Below are 17,742 nucleotides of genomic sequence, written 5' to 3'. Positions count from 1 at the left end.
CATGTGTCGCCTCCTGACCTACACTCATGTTTTCCTGATGGCCAATAAGTGAAGCCTCATTAGACGGAGCTTCTCCATTGGACGAGTCTGCCTCACTGTACATCAGCCAACGAATAAACACCGATAATAGCGACACGGTATCCACGACCAAATAAATAAAAAACACACACCATGCTACCAGATACGCACGGTAACGTTGCCAATGTACCTTCTGGTGCCACAGGTGTTCGTTACACAAGCGAAAAGAGAGCAGTCCGTGCAGCTAGCTCGCGGGCTAACTAAGCTTGCTAACCCGACAACTGTCCTTTTAACCGGGAGATTTCACGCACCTACTGACCCAGTTTCCGTGCCGCTGCGCTCGCATGACGCCGACATGACGACAGGTATCGCGCCTCGCGCCCGTGTAATAAACGTGAGGAATGTCAAAGCCTCTATCGGTGGCAACGCCGCGAGCTGTCACGCAACAACTGACATTGAGGACGAAATAATAATCTCTGACAAAAATGTTGCCACTCACGCGCCACGAGAGACCGTAGGCTGGGGAAAGGTCCTCGAGAGAAGCCGACAAAAACACACAAATGTCGGCCGTGGATAAATGCCCAAAACCAGCGATGGTGGAAACATTTTCGCGGCAGATGTATGTACACACACACACACTCATACACGCACGCAAGTCCCCGGAGCGCACACACACTGGCACAGGGATACGCGCGCACGCTCGCCCACTCGTACGCATAGACACAGGCTGCTCTCTGAATGTGGGTCACTGGGCCTTGCTCTCCCTCGAGCGTGCGGAAACGGTCCCGGAGCCTCCGCTGCAGTCCGACTGCCTTTCGCACGCTCAAAACACCGCGACGGCCGCGCGCCGCGCCGCTTCCCAAAACGGCGACCCCCTCCGCCACCCCGCGCTGGCTGTGGACGTGCATTAAGAAGCCCTTACCTGCTCGCGGACTCGACGGCAGCCTCCGTTGTTTTGCTTACTTGAACGTTGCATCGAGTCGGTGGGGGCCAGGAGGACTCCGGGTAGGAGAGAAAAACAGGAGGCCTACTTCATATTACGAAGTACAGTCATGCGCAATAGCGACAGTAGGGCGCACTATTTCGCAAGTACAGTAGTAGCAGAGCCGAGGGGATCGCTGAGTGATCTTCAGAGGGGAAATGACTCCGCGTGTTTTTGTGGCTTTTTCCCCCGGCGACCGACGTCCAGATTTGATACGATAGAGAATTAACCGACACGGTAGCAGACTTGCATATGAATGCACTTGAAGCGAGAATGGCGGACACTACACCGGATATATCATTTGTATTCATCTTGACATCATATTTAGACTTTAAAATGTATCCCTGTTTGAGTTGTTTTTTTCTCCACTATTACCTTCATGTGCATTATTAACACCGGCATATTATTTTCTCGCGCACACACACGGTTTGGGTGAGAGTGAATGTGCCGTTGGACGGTCGCCAGGAGGGTGCAGCGCAGGGGAGGGTGGCCCTGCTGCCTGATGGCGAGGGGTTTCCCCTTTCTATCGACATCCAATCAAAAGCTCTCCAGGCCGTGACGTTCTACATATACTGCGTCGAGGTTCCCCCCATACGATCTTGTTATTGGGCATTTTGACCAATTTATTTTGTTATGAGACATAAGTGGGATTGGAGGTTCATTTCACAAAAGACCCTGTCGTTTTTATTGTGACATGTTTATTGCGATGAGATAAAATGCAACTGGCTCAAAATTTCAAAAGCAGTTTCTGGGTGAATACAACATTCATAATCGAAGGTATAGCATGCAGAGAAAAGAGATAACATAGATAGATAGATGTATACTTTATTCATCCTCGAGGGGAAATTCGTTTGTCACAGTTTCAACCAACTGACACAAAAATAAAAATATCACTAAAAATATCAGGAATGCAAAATACTCAATATATACAACAAAACAAACCAGTAAAGCGTAATAATTTAGGAAATGGAACAATAAAGAAAGTGAAAAAATGCAACGTATGTGCAGTGTCTATGAAGTGTATAACGAATGCACAGCGACTAAGTAGACAACAAAAGCGGTGCAAGGACTGTTGTTGATGAGTCAATTGACGGAGGATTGACATGCGAGGAGTGTGGTCACGTGGGCTACAAATGTTGCAGCGAGATCACTGTGTTTGTTGTCTTTATGGACGAAAGAGTAGTGTGACATCATGACAGAAAATAAACAAGATAGATACTATGTCTCACTGCATGGGAAATTAAAGCTCTCCTGTCAGGATTACACTGTTCATGATACAGCTTCAACTTCTTTACAAGCAAACGCATAATAAAACCCACCAAGGTTAAAAAGATAACTAATGTGCTGTGTATTCTCAAATTCTGATTGTAAAACTAAAACCAAAACAATAGCTGTTGCCAAAATACGTAATAAAATACGTACTAAGTTTTATTGACCTGGATATTGCCTGTTGCCGTTCCGCTAGGGTTTTGGCTATCTCATCCTGTGCGTGTGTGTGTGTGTGTGTGTGTGTGTGTGTGTGTGTGTGTGTGTGTGTGTGTGTGTGTAAATCCAACACTGCAGCTCCTGTGTTTGTGTGCAATCTCGACTTTTCTTCCCCCATGAAGGGAGGTCGCCGTGGGGATAATACTAAAGGCATGTAGTGTTGTCAGGAGTTTGTATAAAGGGCGAAAGTGATGTCATGCGTCACATGAGGAGGCACGGTGTGGTCCCTGTAATATTAAGCCGGACCTCCCTCTTGCAAATATTTTCGTACTTTTTTTCACCCCACATTCATCCCCGGAGAGGGGAAATTGTAATTACTCCGCAGTGATAAAATCTACGTGAGGAGAAGCAGCCCTATATGGGGGTGCTATGGACTGCTTTTATAATGCTTTTCTGGCCTCAGCGACCACTCAAAGCGCTTTACAGCACAAGTCAACATTCACCCATTTACACACGCACACACACATGCACGCACACACACACACACACACTGAGGGTCCATAGGCCACCATACGAGGTGCCACCATGTTCCTCAGGAGCAATAAACATACACGCGCAATGTGGTTCAGGATCTTTTTTATCCTCAATGAATGAATTGTTTTAGCTTTTGGTTGAAGAAAGATGAGAGATTGTCTTATTTAGTGTATGCAAGTATATATATTCTGGGCTTTTTTAACAACTGTCTTCGCTCCAAGGCCAGGCTACATGTATAGCTTTATTATTATTATTTTTTCTGAGACTGTTTCCCTGTGTGACTCATTTAGCGTCATGTCTTGAGAAATGGTTGCTCGAATGACATCAATTGATCATCTTTTAGTGACCATGAGTCATTGCTAAACTGCCCACACTTTTGTTTTGTTTTTATTAACACATGAATACTGGGGCAAAGGTCACCTCCCTGATAAAGTCCCTGTTTTGTTTACTTGGCAATTCATAAAAAAATATACAGACACTTACATGATTAGGAAGAGGGTGCAGCACACACCACTTCACATGGATGGGACAGAGGTGGAACGGGTGAAAACGGCTGCTGCTGTGACCTCATGTCACGACCATACTGCAATGCACTGTATACACTAATTGTGCAATACTGCTATCGTATTTTTGTGCCTTATTTTGTGCAATGCTCTTATTGTGCCTTATTTTGTTTACCTTAAGTTTATCGTAATGTTGTGTGTTAGGGGGACCCAGCAGAACAAGCTTTTTGTTATACAGAGTAACTCTGCTATCTGTGCATATGACAATAAAAATATCTTCAATCTTGAATGATTTCAACACCATCATGCACAAATAAAAGAACATCAACACCAAAAAGTCTTGTTTCGTGCTCCGGCGTGATGAGGGGACTTTGGAGGGAATTTGCAGTGTATACAGTTACAATTGTAACATGCCAGCAAGCAATGTGGTGTTATGTGATGTATTAGGTATACAAACAAAACATCAAAACTTCATTGTGGCTTATGGCGAATAGGCCAAAAGCCCTGAATACTAAAAGTGTTTTAGCCAGAAAGGAAAACAGTTCAGTTAAAATCTCTGCAACAATTAGACGAAGGAAACTTAAATCCATCTTTTATATATATAAATATATCTACAAATAACATCAAAATGCTACAATATAATCACACAAATTGCTAACTTTATAACCCAGAATAATGAAAACAGAGCTCTCACACTTTATGTCTCTCTTCCTCGGTGCACAGCAGTGCCAGCCTCATTATACCTCTGAACTTTCTCACAATTCTTCTTTCTCTTTCCCTTTTTTCTCCTCTCAAAGCTCCTTCCTCTCTGTGAACTCCAGCTGCTCCGCGCTTTTCCTCTCTGTCTCAGTCATCATTTTCAGCTCTCTTCCAGTTATTTTTCTTTCGGATTAGTGTCTATCTGCTTCTCAAAGACCCCCCAACCCCTCCTCCTCCTTCTCTTTTCTGTTATTTCCTCACCTTTCTTTGGCATAATTCTTCATGCATAATTATGTCATTCCTTAATTCATTGATCTTTTTTTCACCTCCGTTCTATTTTTCCACGGTTATATATTGTCTTATTCCTCTGTCCGTCCCTCATGTCTTCCCTCCTTTCCTGCTTCCTTTTTTTGCTCCTTCTTTTCAGTCTCTTCTTTCTTTTCTTTACTTCCCCCAGCAGCTTCTTTCCTTCTTTTCCTCCTTCCCCAGCAGCTTATTTCCTTCTTTGTCTCCTAGCAGCTTCTTTCCTTTTTTCCTCCTTCCCCAGCTTTAATCACCTCATCCCGTCCCTCCAGTCACACGGATCTGCTCTGACTTTGCTCCTGAACCTTAAACACACCTCCTCTCTTACTGCTCTTTAATCACGCGCCCCTCTCGTCCCAGACTCCTCCCATGTAGCCACAGGTAACACTAGTACAACACATTGCTATACGTTTGTATACATCCCGTTGGTTTCCATAGCAAAACCAGGGATTATGGAAATGCTTTGAGATTACAAATACAGATTCCACTGAATTCAAATAGAAAAATCCTTTTATCATTAAAGCATTCATCATTTAACATTCCAAATATGATATAATATAGTATATATATATTCCAAAAGTCACTCCCTGGGTTTTCCCCCTCCTATGTCAATTGGCATCCTGGGTTTGGAGTTCATGATCAGTAAGTACAATCAAACCTCATGTGTTATTCATGAGATTCAACACTTGTATGTTTCCTTTCCTATCCACTTCCTGCCCTCTGCGCTCATCTTTTCCATCTCAGACAGGCAGAGAGCCCGTCAAGGGAACACCGGCAGAAACCATCATCAACAACAACAACAAAAACATCAAAAAACGACAACAATAGAGCACTTAGCTGAAACGTGACAAATCCAATGGAGCCACACTCTTTCCTGCTAACAAATCAAATCAGAGCTTTGGTCCGGTTTTTTCTCTCCTGGAAAAAAGTCCTCCCTGTGCTGTTTTGACGAAATAAAAGTATATATATATATATATATATATATATATATATATATATATATATATATATATATATGATGTCCTGTTTATCAGTACATCAGGCAAATTGTCTCGCGGAGCCGTGCTCGCTAAAGAAGTGTATATAGCATCCTTTATGTGCTTGTAAAAATCCCCCCTATTAAAGTGCTTCACCCCATTGTACCTTTGCTCAGAGATTGAATTACTACACGGTAATGGAAACCATGCAGAGTGCTGTGGGACATCCTTTTCCCACAAAACAACCGTTTAATCACAGACGGACATCGGGCACCCTGCCACACACACACACACACATATATATATGTATGTATATACATCAACATCTATTGCAGATGTGAGCGATGGAGACAGAGAGACCACGGAAAGAAGAAGAAGAAATCGGTGGCTTGTGAGGAAACCACTTACAAACACACAAAGGGCAGAGTCCTTGTATCGGTGCTTTCGGGGTGAGACACTCCACTGAAGTAAATACAAATGTCCAAGAGTGGAATCCATATTTGCAGGAAACCTGAGTGAACGTGGTGGGGGGGTAAGGGGTAAGGGATCAGCGTCATGTAATGGATCTTAATTGAAGTAATAAAAGGGCAACATGATGAAGACATTGGCCTTTAATTGCTCCCTTTTCTGCTCGATGCCTCATGGGTAACTTGGCAATAAAGACATGTAAGTAATGAAAGATTAATATAGATCATAAAAATGGAAAAAAATAAAGTTGACAGCCTCAGAGTGGAGTGTGTGTGGCTGAGCGAGAGCTAATTTCATATCCACGACCACATACTTCTCATGCGGTCCGACCAGAGGAAGCATCACCACCTTCCTCTCCATCACCACTGCCAGGTTTCACTGTTTGCCATTTCTTTCTTCTTTTTTTCTCCTTCTGGATTTTTCTCATCTCTTGTCCCTCTTTTATTGCCTTACTGCTTCCCTTTTTTTTTCTTCTTCTTCTTTTTTTTTGAAAGCTTCCCCCCTCCCCACCCCCTCCATCATCTGATCTCGATTCTTCTCCGTCCCTCTCTCCAGTGATGTCGTCTCTTCTGAGGGAGGAGATGCAGAGAGTTTTATTCCGACCTGAAAAGCAGAGGCTGGTGGAGTTCATTGAGATCGAGGAGCCGACGCATGGGAGACATTTCCTCTGTGTCTCAGGTAAACAGCTTCTTTTTTTATTGATGTTTTTTAACATTGGATCGGGTCATTTTAAAACAGTTTTATAGATGATCATTGGACTTTTGTACAATATTAATATATGCTATGAGGCCTGGAAAGAGGTTTTTAATTCTCCTGCAGAACAGATGCCTGGTGCTACAATATATATATATATATATATATATATATATATATATATATATATATATATATATATATATATATATATATATATATACATATATATTTTCCTTTTTCTACAGCTTCAAAAAACAAAGTGGTGCAGTTATGTATAGTGCGATGTCAGATATCTCAGACGTCCCTCAAGTCTGGGTCCAAGAAGTCCCACACCAAACGCTCCAGCATCCAGGAGTGCTACCGGAGGACGGAGGTCTGGCCCCTGCAGGACCTGACCCTTGTTGACGGCCGGGACCCTGATGTGGTAATTAACCATTTTATTGAGATTCCTATTGCTTAATATTGCATTATTTCCTGTAGTTTTCTTTATAAAGAAGGATTGGCACATATGCAAAACTGTGTTTTCTCATAAATAATCACACTTTTTACTCTTTAAATTCATGAAAGCTCTGATTTGTATTTATTTATCTCAAACTATAATGTCATGCTACATGGACCCCCAAAAAGGAATACCTCTCTTTGGGGATACAAATACAATTAAAAAAAAAAATCTAAACAAATAGGGAAAAAAGAGAGTTCAACACACATAATTCTTTACCAATATCCCAATATTGCTGCACACAACCACCCTTAATGATGTGTTATAATAATGGAGAACATCTGAAGTATAAATATACAACATATATATATAACATAAAATATAACTCAAGATCCAGCTTTGAGTGCAGCTTTTAGAGGATTTCATAAAGCCACTGTTAGAACAGGAAACAGTTAAATACTCAAAAACAGATAAATGAATTTATGTTTTTATCAACAAGATTATTTCAGTGTTTTATTTATATGCTTTAACCTCCCAACAGCCCACTTGCATGTCATATACTGTATCCTCGCATCACCTCGAAGGTTTATTTGCCAGATTTGAATCCATTTGAACCGAGGGACCATTGTGTTCTTTCACAGAACACAACATCCCTGATTTCCCTTCATTTTGTATTTATTTATTTTAAAATAAGTGAATGCCATGTCATGTGTCTCCGGGGCTGCAGGACGACCCCTGCTTCCTGCTGCACTTCGACAAGGTGCGCACGGTGACGGCCGTCAGCTGCTCGGCCAAGTACTCGTTCGTGCGCGCGCTGGTTGTCCTCAGCGACCAGCACTGCCAGAGGTCCCTGAACCTGCGCAACTTCGACTGGGCCTACATCAAGCCCACGTCCTTCTACTCCAACCGGGGCGACTGCGTCGTCCTCACGCAGATATGCTTCTACGCGTTCAACCTGGTGTGTCTCTCCATGTGTCCCGTGCCGCTGGACGCGTGATGCGTGCGTGCGCGCGCGCGCGGGTCAGCTCCAAAGACGCGCGCGTTTTGTTAGAAAAGAGGCACACGCGGTGTTAGAGAGTAAATATGGAAGCCCGTTCCGCCACTAAAATAAATAAATAATAATTATCATAACTATGAGATAAAAAGTCATAATTCTGAGATACAAAAATCATAATTTTGAGATAATAAAGTCGAAATTATGAGATAATGAAGTCTAAATTATCAGATAAAAGTCATAATTATGAGATCAAATAAATTAAGACTTTATTATCTCATAATTATGACTTTTTATATCATAATTATGATCATTATTATTTATTTGTTTTAAAGTCATAATTACGAGAAACATAAATGAAGACTTTATTATTTCATAATTATGACTTTCTATCTCATAATTTTGCTAGTGGTGAAAACGGGCTTCCATAAGTATAACTTGTGTTACATAGAAGCTGTGAAGTGAGTGTATGTGCCTTGTGGCTTCTGTAACACTATAGGGCTTATTCACCATGACATGTCTTCTTTTTGTTGCTGGATATATCTTTGTGGCAAACGCAAGTTTCAAGCTTTTGGTGTTTGTTAACTGTGTAATCTCCTGTTTGTGGTCTTTTACGTGCTCGTCCTTGAGGGCTTTCCGGTCTGTGCGATATAGTGTAAACATGTTTCAAATGGAGAACAAATAAAAACAGATGAACATTTCTCGCCTTTCTTTCCCTTTGTGCCATATTTTGTATTATTATTTCTTTAGGATGTTTTGTCTGCGGTGTCCTGGGCTTATAGCTCATGACTTCAGTTTAGGCCTTAACTTAATTAACATTTGGTGCATATGTGGTGATTCCAATATTTATTAGAATTAATATATATTGATAGCATATATTGAACCATAGCAGTAGGCCGCAAACAATACATGATTCAACGTACTCACGACTATGGCCCTTTCAGTAATTAACATTAAAGCTCGGACTTTCTGTCGTTATTAACGGTGGCATATGGCTTCATACTTCACGTTTTTCATTTTTTTTCAACATGGTAGAATCATAAATAAAAATAATAAAATTACGGTAGTCCACGTTCAATCATCATTAATGTATTTGTATAAGCTATGGCCAAAATACCCCCATCGTCGATGAGGTTAAACAGTTTTCCGTAAACTTAATAAATCTAATTGTTTTCCACGTCTGACTCGGGGTGAGCTATTTCTTCTTCCATCTGCAGTTCAGCTCTCTACCGACAGGTGGCCCCAAAACACCGCTACAGGTGGCAGGGAGCACTTAGTCGCCCGAAACATTGCCTGACGAAAAGAAACATAAATAGATCTACAACGGCATTATTTGTATATAAACTTTACCTTTAGAGTCAATAATGTTATTATATTGATGCATTCATTCAATATGCACACAAAACGTGTGAAGATAATTTGTTGTATGTCCTCGTCCCGTCCCCGGCGCAAAGGGGACGACTAGCGGCTCCCTGCCTGCCGCCAAAATTCAAGTGAGAAGAGAGAGGAGCGAGTTTCTCTGTTGTCGGTTGTAAACACTGGGCAATAAGCTAGTGCTCCGACTTTTTTTTAAGTCGCCGATTCGGTCTTCAAACATCGCTAATCTGTTCCTCCGGAATCCGCGGGAAGCCTGAAGATGTACATCAAGTCTATTATTCTTGAGGGATTCAAATCCTACGCACAGAGGACGGAGATCAACGGCTTCGACCCGCTGTTCAACGCCATCACGGGACTGAACGGCAGCGGCAAGTCCAACATCCTGGACTCCATATGTTTCCTTTTGGGCATTTCCAACCTCAGCCATGTGAGTGTGTTGTATGTTGTATGGCCGTTAAAGCTCCCAAGGATAACAGTTAGCTAGCTAGTTGTTGACCTTACATGAATCACGTCATAGAGTTGTCAACTGCCAAAACAGAGCCAGGAAGCTAAGCTAACTGTTAGCCAGAATCATCTTAAACCTCAAGTAAACTGGTCATTCTTTAAAACCGGCAACGCTTTCTCTCTGTTTCATTCCCCCCTGACAGGTGCGAGCCTCCAGCCTCCAGGACTTGGTTTACAAGAACGGACAGGGCGGCATCACCAAGGCCTCGGTGTCCATCACCTTTGACAACTCCAACAAAAGCCAAAGTCCTCTGGGTTTCGAAACCCACGACGAGATCACTGTCACCAGACAGGTGGGCCGATAAATAGACCCACAGCTCTGTCGCTGGTGCACGACTGGTCATTGTGTGCAATGCTGACGTTAAAACTGATTTACCTGTGTCTCAGGTGGTGATCGGGGGCAGGAACAAGTACCTCATCAATGGAGTGAACGCCAACAACACCAGGGTGCAGGACCTGTTCTGCTCCGTCGGCCTCAACGTCAACAACCCGCATTTTCTCATCATGCAGGTGGGTCTCGTGTCCGCAGCAGGTAGTGTGTGACGGTGTTTGTAACCCCCTCTGCGGTATTTGACATCATGTGATGTTCTCCAACACTTTAGGGGAGGATCACCAAAGTTCTGAACATGAAGCCACCAGAGGTAAATCGCTGTGTCCCATCGGTACTATGTCATACAGTCTTTGTGCCTTTTTCCAAGTCTTCCAATGACCACCTTTTTTTCAGATCCTTGCCATGATCGAGGAGGCAGCGGGAACCCGGATGTACGAGTGTAAAAAGATCAGCGCTCAGAAAACCATAGAGAAGAAGGAGGCCAAGCTGAAGGAGATTCAAACGGTGTGTTTTGACTCATCGCTCTCTGGTGGGACGCCACGAATGCAACTGCAACTAATGTTGAAACGCTTCTCTTTGTTCGCTCTCCCTAGATTTTGGATGAGGAAATCACTCCGACCATGCAGAAACTCCAAGAGGTGGGTTCATCGCAGAGTCGAGACGTACACAAAATGCGATGGCAAGAATGAGGCGGTATCTCCGTCAACATTTCGGTTCTCCCTCTGCAGGAACGGTCGTCGTACTTGGAGTACCAGAAGCTGATGCGCGAGATCCAGCACCTGTCCCGGCTGTACGTGGCCTGGCTGTTTGTGTGCGCCGAGGAAACCAAGCTGAAGTCGGCAGACAATCTGAAGGGGATGCAGGATAACATCGCCAAGATGCAGACGAGCATTGCCGAGAACGAGAGCAAAGTCCAGGAGCTGTCGGCCCAGATCCAAGCGCTGCAGAGGAAAAAGGACCAGGTGCGCTGGACGAATTTATTTCCCTCAGTCGAAGTCGATCTTGTTCGAAATTTGAACCTCTTGGCTTCGCAAGACATTTTGGAGGAAGTGTCCCAAAATTATCTGTAGCCAATCAAAATTCAATGTTTTTTATTTTATTTTTATAAAACGACAACAAAGAAAAGGAATCTTAAGTGCTACGGCTTCGCCTTTGATGCTTATCTGCTCATCTGTAGGAGGTGAACGAAGTGTTGAAATCCTTGGAGGAGACTCTGGCTGACGTGCAACGCGTGGACACCAAAGCTCAGAGTGCGTTCGACCTGAAGAAACAGAACGTCACAGATGAAACCAAGAAGAGGAATGAGCTCGTCAAGAGTATGGAGGAGGTAACGGGTCAACACGCTGAGCTAATTTGTGCCCATATGACTTCAATCTCTAGTGTCTGTAGCAAACACTTGTTTTCCCCCTCCATCCTTAGGACAAGAAAATGCTGGTGGTAAAAGAAAAGGAAGTCTCCAAGTTGGCGGAGCAGCTTGAGGCCCTGCAGCAGGAGGGACAGAAGGAAGGCGCTGCCCTGGAGGCCGCCGAGCAGCATTTCAGAGCCGTGTCAGCGGGCCTCTCCAGCAACGAGGACGGAGAGGAGGCCACGCTGGCCGGGCAGATGATGACCTGCAAGAACGACATGAGCAAGGCAGATACCGAGGCCAAGCAGGTGAGGAAAGCAGTCAGACGTATCCCACGGGGGAGAATATGCTCCATTTCTTTTCCTGACGTTTTGCCAAGAGATTGTTCATCCCTCTTGTCCCCGCCCTCCTCTCCATCCAGGCCCAGATGACCCTGAAGCATGCCCAGGCCGAGCTGAAGACCAAACAGGCCGAGGTGAAAAAGATGGACAGCGGCTACAAGAAGGACCAGGACGGCCTGCAGGTCGTCAGAAGCAGCAGGGAGAAACTGCAGGCGGAGCTTGCTAAACTCAACTATGAAGGTATGCTGTGTGAGAGCAGAGCATGCAGACAAGACAGCCTCTTCTGGACATGGCATTCCTTTTTTATGTTATATATTTCATTGTTTTGGTATGTGTACATGGATTTTCAGATGGGAAGGAGGAGAATTTGCTAGAGAAAAGAAGGGAGCTGTCCAGAGAGGTCGCGAAATTTAAAGAGACCTACGAGCGCCTTGTGTCTCGCTTCCCCAACCTGCGCTTCGACTACAAGTACGGGTTTGCTCGTCTCTTTACCGGCACAGTATGTTCGAGAATCTAGGTTTTCTCTTAGTTTGCACACATTCACACACAAACAACCACACACACGAATATAAATAAACAACCCATTTTCAGGCAAAATAATCCTTTCCAATGGATTAATTAATCTATTCTGAATGTATAGGCCCTGCACATCCACACAGGTGAGGGGAAGCAGAATACATAATAATTTACAAAACTCACAACACATTTATATCCAACCAAATATTCTCCTACAATTCATATTTGTTGGCATTTAGCCATTCAAAAAGAAAATCTTCCTTGAAAATTTCTCAGGTTTGTTTTACACAAAGAGAGGCGCTCCTCAGTCTGGCAGCAATTTAACAGCACCATAACTTCCATACAAAAAAACGACCACAAAATCATATTCATGCATACATTTTCAAGTGTGATGACATCATCATAAAACATTTAAAAAACCTCAATAGAAGCTTTTGAAAAGAAAAAAAACATAAATGGAATTGGGTCTCTCATCGTATTGCTTGGCCCTGAGAAAGTCACAGTCTAGTATTTAATGTGTTTCTAATTGTTTTGCCGTCTTAAAGGGACCCGGAGCGCGGATGGGACCGCAGCAAAGTGAAGGGTCTGCTGGCTAACCTGATCACAGTCAGTGACCTCTCTTACGCAACAGGACTGGAGGTCGTTGCAGGAGGTCGCCTCTATAACATTATAGTTGACACAGAGGTAGGTGTGTCAGTGGAAGCTGTGCATGTTGTCATGTGATTTCATTCGCGTACCGGTGGAACAGTGTACCCGGACTCGGCCATGTAAATGTATTTATTTTTGTGTCTGTGCCAGGTGACTGGTAAGAAACTGCTGGAGAAGGGCGAGCTGCAGCGGAGGTACACCATCATTCCCCTGAACAAGATCTCTGCCAAGACGCTCAGCGACAGAGTGGTGAACGCCGCCAAGAGCCTGGTGAGACTTCTAGGCGCAGCCCGGTTCGCACATTGAGTCGTCGCTCCGTCTGATCCTCAAACAGCGCCCTGACTCGTCTCCTCCTCTCCCCCCGCCAGGTCGGAGAGAACAACGTCCACGCAGCGCTGTCCCTGGTGGGCTACGAGTCGGACCTGCGTAAGGCCATGGAGTACGTCTTTGGCTCCACGCTGGTGTGCGACACCCTGGACAACGCCAAAAAAGTGGCTTTCGATAAGCAGGTGATGACCAAGACCGTCACTCTCGGAGGAGACATCTTCAACCCCCAGGGGACTCTGAGCGGAGGTGAGAACAAGTGTCCCAGGAATGCCAGTTTTTACCCGCTACACACGTGCAATAAAACATATTTCCATATTCAATGCCTTCTTTTTCTTTTCTCTCTCTCTCTCTCTCTCTTCCAGGCGCTCGCTCCCAGTTGGCATCGGTCCTGTCCAGCCTCCAGGAACTGAAGGAGGTTCGCGACAACTTGAGCGACCGAGAGGCCCAGCTTCAGGATATCGAGCGACAACTGGCCAGCCTTAAGGGAACCGCGGAGAAGTATGTGTACACACACACACACACACAAATTAAAACAGAGAAATCGGGCGGGCCGATGTATGAGCCAATGCCAGTTTATGACAGATGTTAGTCTGTTTGATATCTTACCATGTTGGAGGTCATTGAGAAACAATTTCACCTTTTACATAGTTTTTCCACCAGAGGGAACTGCCATGTTTTTATACTGCAGAATGTCCTCTTTAGCAGATTTTTGGTCAAAAATCCATATCCAAAATAAATCTCCCCAACATTGTTATGGATTTTTCTCAGTATTATAAGACATTTTAATTCTCAAACTAGTTCACCAACTCGGTGCCCTGAACCTCGCTTTCACATCCCCCTGGTGTATTCTGGATTTCATCATCTCGTGTTCTTTCCAGCCAAAAGCTACATTTTCTTCGTCTTCCTCTTCATTCCCTGCTCTTCCTCCCCTCCAGGTACCGTCAGCTGAAGCACCAGTATGAGCTGAAGGTCGAGGAGGAGCAGATTCTGCAGACCAAGGTGCAGCAGAGCTCCTTCCACCAGCAGCAAGAGGAGCTGGAGAGGCTGCGCAAGGCCATCGGTCAGGATGCTGGAACGAGCACAACAACGCACACTTTACGATGACTGAAACCCACCAGGCCTTCAGCACAGACACATTGGCCCTGCTTGAATGTTGTTGTTGTGCTAACTTAACTGTGTGGTGTGCTCGCTGAACCAGAGGAGAGTGAGGAGACCCTGCGCGTCACCAAGGAGGTGCAGAAGCGGGCGGAGGAGAAGTACAAGGTGCTGGAGGACAAGATGAAGAACGCGGATGCCGAGAGGGAGAAGGAGCTGAAGGCCGCCCAGCAGAACCTCAACGCGGCCAAGGCCAAAGCCGACGCCTTCAACAAGAAGCTGAAGCAGATGCAGCAGGTACGCCGGCGTCAGTCGCCCTCCCAGTGACATTGATCTGCGTCGACGCCTCTGAGCGACTGAATCAAAATGGGTTCACTCTCTTGCAGGATTCCAACGCCGTGGCCCTGGAGCTGGAGGAGCTGCGGAGGGAGCAGACCGGCTACGAGCAGCAGATCCAGGCTGTAGACGAAGCCATGGGGGCCATCAAGGAGCAGATAGACAGCATGGCGTGCATCGTATCACAGAACAAGGTATTTAAAATATATATATTTAAAAAATAAAAGACGTGTCCTCCAGGAGTTCGCATTTCTAGGTATGCGTGTTTACTTTATCGTTCTCTCACCACACCTCATTCTCTCTCTCTGTGCAGGAGGCGGTGCGTAAAGCCCAGGAGGAGCTGGCCAATCAGAAGGAAGTGATCATGGCTCAGGATAAAGAGCTCAGGGTGATTAATACAAATAAAAAGTTTTCCCACAGTGTAGGATTTGGCATCTACATGTTATGTGGTTCTATTACTCTCTACTGGGCGGCCGCTTTTCTCTTTCACTTTCTTAATTGTTTAGTGTTGGCTTATTTTACAGCTTGGAATGTTAGGTTATAACTTGTTTATAATTTTTTTTTATCAAATTGAATGTTCCAGGGTAAAAGCACGGAGGCCAATAAGATGAGGGAGCAGAACAACGAAGTCCAGCTGAAGATCAAGGAGCTGGAACACAACATCAGTAAGCACCGCAAAGACAGCCAGGAAGCTGCTGACAAGGTACACACACACACACACACACACTCACACACACTCAGTACCTTACTGCAGTAGTATAATTCCTGAAAGTTCATAATTTCTCTCTCCCTCTCGTCCTCCAGGTGACCCGGATGCTGGAGGAACACGACTGGATCCGGTCGGAGCGCCAGTTCTTCGGGCAGCCCAACACCTCGTACGACTTCAAGACCAACAACCCCCGCGAGGCCGGCCAGCGGCTGAAGAAGCTGGAGGAGACCACGGCCAAGCTGGAGAGGAACGTCAACAAGCGGGCCATGAACATGCTGAACGAGGCGGAGGAGAGGGTGAGGGCGGGGCCGGAGGCGGGACATTGTTGCGTCAGCAAATACACAAAAAAAGAACTACAACTGCGGCTTTGGATGACTGGACATTTATCCCACACAACTGTCTTCTCTCCTGCAGTACAACGACCTGATGAAGAAGAAGAGGATCGTGGAGAACGACAAGGCCAAGATCTTGCAGACCATCGAGGAGCTGGACCAGAAGAAGACTGAGGCGCTCAACGTGGCCTGGCAGAAGGTCTGCTCTCTTTCAGAGCATCTTCTCCCCCCATACATTTGCAATAGTGGCTCCCTTTCATCTGTTTTATTAGGTTCTTTGTCGCTAATCCCTGGACTTGTTACTTCTTCCTCCCCTTTCCCCCCCGCAGGTGAACAAGGACTTTGGCTCTATTTTCGGCACTCTGCTGCCGGGGGCCACTGCTAAGCTGGCTCCCCTCCAGGGCCACGGCGTCTTGGAAGGGCTGGAGTTCAAGGTGGCCTTGGGCAACACCTGGAAGGAGAACCTCACGGAGCTCAGCGGTGGGCAAAGGTCAGCAAAAAAAAAAAAGCCCTTTTCTGGCCATCGAGGGCCGGTGTAAAGGTTTCCGTGGACAATGAGCCCAAGCCTGTCTTTTCATATTGTGTTGAGCATCCTCTGTGCGTCTGTTCAGATCTCTGGTGGCCTTGTCCCTCATCCTGGCCATGCTGCTGTTCAAACCGGCCCCCATCTACATCCTGGACGAGGTGGACGCCGCCCTGGATCTCTCGCACACACAGAACATCGGACAGATGCTGCGCACACACTTCAGACACTCGCAGGTATGTTAAGGCACACACACACACACACACACACGCGTTGTAACTCCTTTACTAAGCCTCAAACGGACCAGTGCGGTCAACACACACACACACACACACACACCCACCACGAGTGACCTCGCTGAATTCTCTCCCTGCAGTTCGTGGTGGTGTCCCTGAAGGACGGCATGTTCGCCAACGCCAACGTCCTGTTCAAGACCAAGTTCGTCGACGGCATGTCCGCCGTGTCGCGGACGGCGCTCAGCCAGAACGACAGCAGCCTCCCCCAGAAAAGCCTGGACAAGACGCGGCAGAAGGACCGGAGGAACAAGCAGGTCGTCAGCTAGTCGCCGCGCTCTAAACGTATCAACGTGGTATTCGTTTGTAACTCGTCTACCGTTCCCTCCCTCGGTAGTCTTTGCTCTTTCCTAATCTCAAGACTTGTTTGAGTGTGGAGCTTCTTCACTTCTGTGTCTTTCAAACGTTTTGACCTGTAAATGTCTTTTCTGAACTGTCCTGTTATCCTCTCTCTCTCTCTCTCTATGCTATTTTGCCACAGTGTCAGTTTTATATGCAGCTAACGTGTTTATATTTTAGTAAATAAAGCAGGTGATAAATACTAATGTGTTCATTTTTTTTTTCATTGCCATGTCAAACTGATTTATGGATTGGATGAAACTAAAAGCCCAAACCTGCAGTGGTCGGGACATTTCTTTACAGGGTTCATACGGTCATGGAAAACCTGGAAAAGTCATGGAATTTTTAAATAGTTATTTCCAGGTATGGAAAAAATTAAATCCAAAAAGTTTTGAAAAAGTCATGAAAATGTTATATTAATGTGTTCATTTACGCCGAGTTTTAAAAATAATTAATACGCTTTTAAAAGAAAGACGCTCAAAATATAAGCAGGCATAGATACAGGCATCTATATAAACGTTTATTCTTTTAATCAAACTATTGTCTCTCATTCATTTGTGTCATTTAAGGTGTGCATTGGAATTATCATTGTTAGTTTAAATACATTTTCTCACTTATTTATACACCGAGGTTTCACGATGTTTGGTCATGGAAAAGCATTGGTCAAAATGTGTATGAACCCTGCTTT

At 45.0% G+C, this 17,742-nt stretch overlaps 2 protein-coding genes across 2 annotated transcripts; both read left to right on the top strand.

Moving 5' to 3' along the window:
• Positions 1-6,466: 6,466 nt before the first annotated feature.
• Positions 6,467-8,138, top strand: exoc1l (exocyst complex component 1 like; the record flags this gene model as incomplete). Its single annotated transcript, XM_079220046.1, has 3 exons — positions 6,467-6,587; positions 6,851-7,029; positions 7,772-8,138. The coding sequence occupies 3 exons, from the start codon at positions 6,467-6,469 to the stop codon at positions 8,039-8,041; spliced, it is 570 nt and encodes a 189-aa protein (XP_079076172.1). The 3' UTR covers positions 8,042-8,138.
• Positions 8,139-9,674: 1,536 nt separating this feature from the next.
• smc2 (structural maintenance of chromosomes 2) lies at positions 9,675-17,165 on the top strand (the record flags this gene model as incomplete). The annotated part of the gene is made up of 25 exons (XM_079219056.1): positions 9,675-9,842; positions 10,063-10,212; positions 10,307-10,429; positions 10,522-10,560; positions 10,644-10,754; positions 10,844-10,888; positions 10,979-11,212; positions 11,428-11,577; positions 11,670-11,903; positions 12,017-12,176; positions 12,287-12,404; positions 12,998-13,136; positions 13,251-13,370; positions 13,469-13,673; positions 13,790-13,925; positions 14,363-14,487; positions 14,626-14,819; positions 14,909-15,052; positions 15,172-15,246; positions 15,442-15,561; positions 15,663-15,863; positions 15,982-16,098; positions 16,229-16,389; positions 16,511-16,658; positions 16,799-17,165. The coding sequence occupies 25 exons, from the start codon at positions 9,675-9,677 to the stop codon at positions 16,982-16,984; spliced, it is 3,603 nt and encodes a 1,200-aa protein (XP_079075182.1). The 3' UTR covers positions 16,985-17,165.
• Between the last annotated feature and the right edge of the window lie 577 nt (positions 17,166-17,742).

Source organism: Taurulus bubalis, assembly GCF_910589615.1.
Source record: "Taurulus bubalis genome assembly, chromosome: 6".
Lineage (NCBI taxonomy): Eukaryota > Metazoa > Chordata > Actinopteri > Perciformes > Cottidae > Taurulus > Taurulus bubalis.
Note: the sequence above shows the minus strand (reverse complement) of the source record. Positions and strands in the feature narration are given on the sequence as shown.